This window comes from Dromiciops gliroides, chromosome 4 (assembly GCF_019393635.1).
Source record: "Dromiciops gliroides isolate mDroGli1 chromosome 4, mDroGli1.pri, whole genome shotgun sequence".
Classification (NCBI taxonomy): domain Eukaryota; kingdom Metazoa; phylum Chordata; class Mammalia; order Microbiotheria; family Microbiotheriidae; genus Dromiciops; species Dromiciops gliroides.
Genome location: NC_057864.1, coordinates 247,059,875 through 247,069,513, shown reverse-complemented (window position 1 = coordinate 247,069,513; position 9,639 = coordinate 247,059,875). Strand labels below are relative to the sequence as shown.

Here is a 9,639-nt window from a genome sequence, read left to right as displayed (position 1 = left end):
ATCTTCTATCTACTCCATATCTCTATCTCTATCTCTATCTCTTGATAGATACATGAAGTAGATGGAAGATCGTCTATAGGTAGATAGATATATAGCTAGATTGATTTATGGAGTTGATGGAAGGTAGTCTCAGAGAAGAAGGCATTAGTAGTTGTTGGCACTAGAAAAAGACCCCTGGAGTAAGTGGGATTTGAGCTGAGTCTTGAAGAAAGTCAGGGAAACAAAGGTAGAGGTGAGAAGGGAGAGCATTTAAGGTATGGAGGTCAGTTAATGCAAAGACATGGAGATTGGAAATGGAGAATCATGTATGAGGCTAGACCTCTGTCTGAAGGTGACATATCTTCAGAACTGAGGGTCCGAGTCAGTCAAAGAGGAGATGCTTCTGCCAGTCCTAGGCTAAGGGTCATTGCTCTAGCTCAGAGATTATTACTATTGAAAAAATTCTAAACATTCTAGGTGAAGAAAGTACAGTACCACTCAGTCAAGCTGTTGGCTGAAGGTGGTGAAAAACCGCAGTCACCCATTGAAGAATGATCCCAGAAAAATCAACCTTCTAGCAGAGATGCCACACCCTGAAAAGAGCCCAGTGGCCAAGTGATGTGCCCAGGCTAGTCTGGCAGGTGCCCAGGGGTCAAAGGACCTGTCTGTCCCAATCCGGAAGCAGTCTAGTGACCTGTCTAGCAGCAGTTGCCACGGCCAGTGGTTGAACAACCTGCCCAGTTAATCTCAGCTATAGCCAAGCCCAGCGATGAGACATCTATCTCAGTAGCTAAATTAACTGCTTGACCCAGCCCAGCAGCAAATTAACTTGTTCAATTGAGACACTGTACCTAAGGAGCAAACCTAGTTGAATTGCCAAGCCAGCATAGATGTGTTGTACTCTTCAAGAAACTAGCTCTGGGGCAGCTAGGTGGCACAGTGGATAAAGCACCGACCCTGGATTCAGGAGGACCTGAGTTCAAATCTGGCCTCAGACACTTTAACATTTACTAGCTGTGTGACCCTGGGCAAGTCACTTAACCCCAATTGCCCCTCAAAAAACAAAAAACAAAACAAAAAAGAAACTAGATCAGCTCAGCACATCAGTGAAGTGACCCATCCACCACCAATACCATCCCCCACAGAAAACTTTGAGAGGGCTATATAGAAAAAAAGTGCTTTGATGCCTTGTATTTCTGTAGTTGTGTGTTACCTTGTCCCTACGTGTGTCTCATGATGTGTAAGGAGCATGTGTGCTATGCTACCATAGCACTTTAAATATGTGCTCACTCTTCCTGTCCTGTCCCCCCCCCCCCGAATGTGTATATTGGTGAAAGTAGGCCCCGGATTTGGGGAGAAGTAGTTTGTAACTATTGTTCTTGCTATGACATTTGAGTAAAGATCTTTGCTAAAGAATTTAATCTACTGCCTGGTTGTTATGGGGAACACATTAGTGGGGGGTAAGGATCAAGTATAACAGTACAGCCATACACATTATTACCCCTAGAATGCTGAAAGTAGGAGCAGTCATGCTTCTGGGGACCCAACCTTCCAGCACCAGCATGGATGGGCTGGTGGAGAGCCTGGGGTGGTGTTTCAGTATCCATAGAATTTAGCGGGGTAAGGGACCCGAGGGTGTATTTAATCCAGCACTCTCATTTTACAAAGAAAATCGAGGCTCAAAGACAAAAGTGACCTGTCTAATGGTAACGATAATTTCACAATAAAATCATGCTGTAAGGTTTGCAAAACATCATACATCTGTAATATAATCTCACTGGATCCTCACAACCCTTTGCAGTAGAGGTTATCATCATCTCCATTCTAAAGGTGCAGAGACTGAGGCCCAAAGGGAAAGTGACTTGCCTTGAGTCATGTAGAGAATAAATGTCTGAGGTTAGATATGGACCCAGGTGTCCTGATCCCAAGCCAAGCTTGGGGCCCACTATATAATCCACTACACCTCACTGCCTCTGTCACTCACACAGGAGGGCTGGAATTTAGTCCAGTTTGGCTTGTCTACAAATCACTTTCCACTATCGTTATTGTTCGGTCATTTCAGTTGTGCCAGTCTCTTTGCGATTTGGGGTTTTCTTGGCAAAGATACTGGAGTGGTTTGTTATTTCCTTCTCTAGCTCATTTTACAGATGTGGAACTGAGGGAAACTGGGTTAAGTGATTTGCCCAGGGTCACACAGCTAGTAAGCGTCTGAGGCTGGATTTGAACTCAGGTCCTCCTGACTCCAGGCTGGGCACTCTATCCACTGTGCCATCTAGCTACCTACAAATCCTTACTAGAATTAGATAAGAAGCAGAATAATAAGGGAGAGGGAAGGGGGCCACCAGGGTACTGCTGACCTATTCTGTTTCCACTTCTTAGAGGTCTTAAGACTTCTGGTTATTTTCTTCTTTCCTTTTTTTATTTTTATTTTTAAAAATCCCTGCTCTTTACTTTAAAATGGAAGAAAACCTTAGATGGTCATGCCTCATTTACCCTGTTCAACTTCCATGTGAATCTGAGTTCCCATTGTCTCTAGCAAAGGATGTTATGGAACAGGGAGCTTAAATTATCTGGTGGGGGGTGTCTTGAGAATAAAGGTGGAGAGGAGAGCAGAGGTCATTGAGGGCTCCCTGGACCTGCTAGGTCTGAGAAAACTTGCTATGATAGAGTAGACCAAGACTCAAGGCACATAGTGGTTAATGCTAAGCTAAAAATTTTTAAATGATTTACAAATATTTTCTCATGTTATCCCACGGAGAAAGGAAGTTATGATGTGTAGCTAGACATTTCAAGGTGGACCAAATAAATGACCACTGGGTGCTCAGGTCACAGAGTTGACTATTTGCAGTATATTTTTTTTGGTGGGGCAATGAGGGTTAAGTGACTTGCCCAGGGTCACACAGCTAGTAAGTGTCAAGTGTCTGAGGCTGGATTTGAACTCAGGTCCTCCTGAATCCAGGGCCGGTGCTTTATCCACTGCGCCACCTAGCTGTCCCCTCAATTTTCTCTCTCAAAAAAAAAAAAGACACCATTCGCACACACAGAAATAAGTTTATTATAGAAAAAAAAAAGCATCCTGGTTATAGGATTTCATAAACACTGTAGGGGGTGAACAAGTGCAACAATATAAAAACTAAATACAAAATAAAACAGGGGCAATCAACCAGCATCCCATCTGTGAGCAGAAGGAGCATTTAAAAGATAATACTTCTTGGGGCCCATCCTAATCAGGAAATCTCTATCAGCAAAGTGAATCATGCATCATGAAAAAGGGGTTGACCCTTGATAACCAGAGGGGTGGGGGAGGGGTGTCTACCACATTTCCGCCAGTTCCTTTCTGGACTTGCCCAGACCTTTGGGCCTCACTCTAAATTTCAGACCTGGGACAAATCTGTCCCTCTCTTTTTAGGCATCTGGCAGTGTACACACCTGATGGCCTGATTATCACTGCAGCTCAGGACGCTGTGCTCATAAAGATCCACCAGCCGCTGCTTCCCCCCCAGAAGCAGGGAGGTAGGCATGTGACACGAGTAGTCCTCCCCCCTAACAATTCTTAAATTTCTGTAGTATCAGTTTGTTTAAAAAATAAAGGGCTCCACATCCCACTGTTCGAGGCATGTTTGGTTTTCAAGACAAACTTTGATTCAGATTGTTTTGCTTAATTCCTAATAGAAGACCCTCAGATCAATATTCTGGGAAACACTATTTGTAAACTGTGCCCATTCATTTCTTTTCTTTTTTTTTTTTTGGTGGGGGCAATGAGGGGTTAAGTGACTTGCCCAGGGTCACATAGCATTTAGTTTACTTTCCATTGTGATTTGTATACATCCACATCAGTCTACATCTTGGTGAGGGCTTAAAATAATTTCTTCCTGCGCACATTAAAATGTAGAATTCAATTATTCCCAGCTATTCTTGTAGGGCTTTAAAAAAATTTCTCCTCTTGGTGTCACTTTCTTTCCTCCCCATCTCTTTTCTTCTCCCTCTGAAAAAAACCAGAAATCCAATCACATATAAGGAAACCACCCTCCTTGTCAAAACATAGCCTAGCAGGATGAGTACTTTTTAAACATTCAAGGGCACTAGCATAGAGCCTGGATAAATAATTGGCCTCAGAGGTTCCTTTCAGTCCTGGATCTGTATCATTTTTCTTTCTTTCTTTTTTTTTTTTGTGAGGCAATTGGGGTTAAGTGACTTGCGCAGGGTCACACAGCTAGTAAGTGTCAAGTGTCTGAGGCTGGATGTAAACTCAGGTGCTCCTGACTCCTGGGGTCAGTGCTCTATCCATTTTGCCACCTAGCTGCCCCAAACTTTCTTAAAACTTCTCACCTTGACCACCAAGGAAGAAGATAGTCTTAGTGCAAATAAAAACATCTTCTTTGGAAACAACCTGTCTTTAGGGGTATAATAGAACCTGACTAACTTATTTAGGCACTTGGAAAAAGAAATTAAATCTGATTCTCCCCACTTATACTAGGTAAAACAAAATATGTCTACTCCAATCCCAGAGTTTGGCCATACTGGGGCTTAAAGAGATGCCCTGGAACCAGCACCTACTCATCTGCCAGCTCTGACATGTCCCTTTATATGGCTTGGAAAGGGTTAAAGAGACATTACTTTCTGCTCAGCCATTGGTACTCTGGTTACCAGAAGACCTCATAATTAACTTGATGAGCCAGGGATTGGTGGTTGTGGAGTCACCTTAGAGACAGCTATTAGCATTCAATCTCGTGGCAAAAGAATACCACCTTCCTCACCCAGCTATCAACCACACTGTGCCCTCCACCATGCCACTGATAAAATAACAAACAATAACAAGAAATACTAGCCCTGGGAGATGCTCCATTGCAATACCATTTTCCCTTATCGCTTGTATACCTTGTTCTAGCTCACATGGGCTAGATAGCTGAGCTGGGCACCCTAATACCAGTTGGGGAAATGATGAAGATGACCCAAGGAAGGCTATACTTCTAATAGTATTGACATCTTCCATGAGTGTGCAATACAGTTGTAGCCATTTTTCTAAACACCAAAGTAGCAGTTCCTTTTTGGAGTGTTTGCACTTAATACTAAGTAATAACATATAAGCTAAATACTGAGAGAGGGGGAATAAACATGGACTTCAACAAGAAAATTAATCTTCATTAATGTCTTAAAACATACAAATAAAGATTCTAGAATCCGAATGGACTTTGCAATGAAGGGTTTGCCCATCCAGAAACACAAAGGAAGCACCATTTTAGAAGATGTCTTGATGTGAATTTAGTGCTAATGAGGTCAAGGTTGTATATTTTAATTCCAGCATGTGCCAATTAGTTCCATACAGAGGAAACATAGTTCCTCACATGGGCTGTACCCCTAATGATGGCCAGCTGACTCATTAAGGTATGCCATTGGTTTAAAACAAAAAGATGGAGAAGGGGGCATGGATGGCTCAGAATTAATCACCCCCATTGGAAAAGTAATTCATTGTGTTTTGCATTTTGACACCACCAACAATGTGTCACAAAAAGTAGTAAGCATATTTTTAACTTAAGAACTCACTGGGTCCGGAAGAGTTACTCTCTCTGAGACAACAGCTGTTACAAAGTGTGTCTTCTGCTATTTTCTTGACTTGGATTACAAAGTAATTGAGCCACCATTGCAAATTAGGAGAGTACCTTATCCTGTAGTGTCCTAAAGGAATATGAATGTCAAAGTAACATGTAGTTTAGAAAGCAACTGTGGAGGGCTAAAACTATAGTCAACTTGTGACTATATCACACCAATGCAATCTAGGTAGTAAACGCCAGAAGAGCAGGACAGATAACACACAACAGAAGATAGCTCCTAACCATTTACATTTCGCTCTGGAATCCAGTTTGGTTCCCGGTTTCAAAGTCATTCAAAGAGACGTATACCATTGGGTCTCGATTAATGTGAATAAAGACTCCCCTGCAATGGCTACATCTATTCAAATACACACCACTAGAAATTATAATTAGATAAAATAGGGTCACTGGTTCCAGCCCAATGGAAATGTGGAATGTGAATTTGAATGATGCAATCCCTTCAGGAGATTCATTATTTGCATGAATCTGGACCTAGCTGTACTCAGCATTGTGTCCTACTTTGGCTACCACCTGGGTCACAACCACAGGCCAAGTTGCACATGAGGAATCTGATCTAGAAGCATGGCAGTTAGGGGAACAGTGTAGGCTCTGGGGTTAGCATGAGGTTAATATAGTTGACATACAAAAAAAAATCAACCTAATTTTCTCCATTCTGAGGCAATGAGGGTAACATTTGTATGGGAAAAATAAAAACAACCCATAAGAAACATTAATACTTTTTTTCTCACCTGGCATCTTCTATTGCCCTGAGTGAACAGGTGAGAGGCTATTTCTAAGGTTGAATGCGCTATTTCTCCCCCACCCACACCAAGTTCCATGGCATAGAATATGGATAATAAAAAGACCATTTCAGTCACATCTCTAAGGAGGGAGGGCTGGAATGGACAGGAGTGAGAGCCATCTGAAACTCATGAATGGAGTTGCAGAATTCAAGCCAGAGGCCAAGTTCCTGACTGTTTTTCCTTGCCTAGCACCAGGACAGGGCTATAGCTGATTCCTGAGATCCTCACCTTCTCTATCCCTGGCACTGAACTTCAAAGGCATCTTAAAATTCTTTCATTTGAATAACCAAAGCCTTAGAAGAGATTCCTGACCATGTTCTGAGAGCCTCTAGCCAAGGCCCTATTCATTCCAGCCACATCTCCACCATAGCCCAGAACTGGGGGGCAAAGACAATGGCTTTACTTGAGATTCCTGAATTTCCAGCCAGGCTGAGGAATGAGTGAACTATCAAGATGGTTTCATTCCAAATGCACAATCAATTCAGGCCCTCATATTTCAAAGTTAAAAGAGCATAAATCCTATTGTTACACCATTTACCCTCTCTACCAAATGATAAACTAGAGCTATATATTGTTTAATTTTTTTTAAAAAAAGGCAATTTAAGCTCCTGAAGGATTCTCTTCTGAAAAACTCGACTGTGTTGTAAACAAGGCCTCATTCCTCCTGGATGAGCTTAGAATTCTGGGTACATTCTTTAGCAATCTTCTAACAGTCTTCCATGGAAACCTATGTAGCAGAATGGGATGGTGGTCTGGTCCCCTTGCAACTAAGGAAGCTGGCAAACAAAACAAAACAAAACAAAACACAAAAAACCCCAATGGGGTGTGTACCTGGCAAGGAAAAAGGGATAAAAAGAATGGGAAGAATGGCAGGAAGTATTTTGCTATATGAAGAAATGGGATTTTTTTTTTAAACTTCCTTTTTGGCTTTCTCAAGTTATTCCAGGACAGCACCAATCCTGAGGAGCTTCCCATGTGCACAGGGTCACTAAAGAATGTCTGGTGATTCAATGGCCAGTACTCGTTATTCATTTCCTCTCAGGGGTATCAGCTTGCTTCAAAGAATACACCATAATATTATTGGTGACGTGGGAAAGGATTAGGGAGAAAGTATGTCTCATGTTCAGGGTGAGACAAAGCTTGAGTGCATCCCAGGAAGAAAAGGACCTTAGAGATGTGGTTGGATGAACGGCTGGCCCTAATCTGGGAAGTCATTAGGCGCCATCTGTGAGAGTGGAGCATTTAGCCGATCAAGTTCATCCACTTTGGGGGTGTGGCATTAGGTTCTCACTGGTCTTCAGATGACATCTTCCTCAGCTGCCACTAGGTTTGTGAGGGGTTTGCTTCGGACACACTGAATAATCAACATGCGGCTCTTTCCTTCCTCCTTTTCCCAAGAAATCTGGATAATTGGGGCTTGCACATAGTTGTATATGACTTCTGACCGAGCCACCTGGTCTCCTCTTAAGTTTTTCCTTACAAGTGGGATAGCCTGAAAAAGGAGAGGCAGGATTCCTCATGAGCTTGGGCCACTGCGCTCTCCTGGCATCTCTACGTACCTCCTTCTGCCTGCCTCAGACTGCCTGGAGTCCCATCAGACACAAAGGGAAGCGTGTTCTTGTATGGGCTGGGGCCATGAATTGATCTCTCTGATTCCCTTTCCCACTGCGATATACTTTTCCTCACCCTTCCTGATTCAGGTAATTTGGTTTGAAATGAAGGCTGGACCTACTTGCTCAAATGAATGTTCTATCAGTGAAAACGTCTAGATGCCCTAAAGACCTTGTTCCTGGTTCACATTCTAAACAGAGTGCTTTCAAAGTGTACAAAGCAATTCTGGGGGGAATAGTAGAATAGTGGGTTGGAAAGAATGTTTGCTCTTGAATCAAAGGACCTGAGTTTGAATCTTGGCTTTTCTACTTACTGCTTGTCTGAGCCTGGGTGAACCACTTTATCTCTCTGGGCCTCAATTTCCTCATTTGTAAAATGAAGAGGTCCGACTAGACACTAATACACTGATTTCCAAGGTTCTTTTCAGCTTTGGGGTAAGTAGTGCAATTGTTATCATGCCAGTTTTACAGATAAGGAAACTGAGGCTGGAAAGGTTAAGTGCCTGGCAGAGCCAAGATTCAAATCCGATTATCCTGACTTTCAAATGCAGTGTTCTTTTCATGACAATGCACCAAGAAAAGGCATAATTCAGGAAAAGCTATCCTGCCCCTTCCAGTGGAATTGGAAGAGAATATAAGTCTCATTAGCTAATTTAGTTATTCTTACCATTGTCAACTCCAGAGTCTGATGTGATGATAATTAATAAGAACAATAATAGCCAGCGTTAATATGACACTTAAAGGTTTACAAAGTGCTTAAAAATATTATCTCATTTGATCCTAACAACAACTCTAAGAGGGAGGTACTTTTATCATTCCACATTTTACAGAGAGGAAGACAGGTTAAATCACACAGCCAGCAAGTGTCTGAGTCAGGATTTGAGCTCAGAGCTTCCTGACTCTAGGTCCAGTACTCTGTGTACTGCAGCACCTAGTGGCTCCTTAACAGAGTAAAAAATCAAAACAAAGTGAAAGAAAGAGAAAAGAAGGAAGGCAGGGAGGCAGGCAGGCAGACAGGAAGGAAGGAAGGAAGGGAGGGAGAGAGGAGGGAGGGAAGGAAAAAAAGAAAAGAAACCCTTCAAGGTAGAGAAGTTCCCAGCATATCTCAGACTTGCAACATCTGTAAGGAAGCTGGCAAAGCACTCCAGAGGGAATGTCAACTTTATCTCCTATCCCAAGACACAAGGGATCTAATTCAAATCAGATACAGTATGTTGGGGAGGTCAGGCAGGGGGAGAAGGTCTATATTATATAGAGATATAGATATAGATACAGATATATATATCTATACATAGATACATAGCGATACTATGGTATATACATATACATACATGTACACACGCATATATGTGTGTATATGCACACACACACATATATGTATGTATATGTATATACATGTGTATACACACATATATCCTGTGATCAAAGGCAGTAAAATGTGTCATCACCTTCTAGATGGAGGAAATCCACTTGTTTCTTTCTTGATAACATGCATAAAGTGCTTTGCAAACCTTCAGGTGCTATATTAATGTTAACTATTAGCTATTATTACTCTGGGGTGGTCGTGGTAAAGTTATCGATTTTCAAAGGTGTTTTAAAGCACACAAAAAATAATTGGGGGAAAAGGAAAATGGAAATTTTGGCAAGAGAAAACAA

At 42.1% G+C, this 9,639-nt stretch overlaps 1 protein-coding gene across 1 annotated transcript in view; it reads right to left on the bottom strand.

Annotated features, from left to right (window-relative positions):
• Window positions 1-3,690: 3,690 nt before the first annotated feature.
• Window positions 3,691-9,639, bottom strand: part of KCTD20 (potassium channel tetramerization domain containing 20) — a 71,154-nt gene continuing 65,205 nt past the window's right edge. The window contains 2 exon segments of the mRNA XM_043962493.1: window positions 3,691-7,820; window positions 7,822-7,865. Coding sequence (XP_043818428.1) covers window positions 7,671-7,820; window positions 7,822-7,865 — 194 coding nt within the window. The 3' untranslated portion in view covers window positions 3,691-7,670.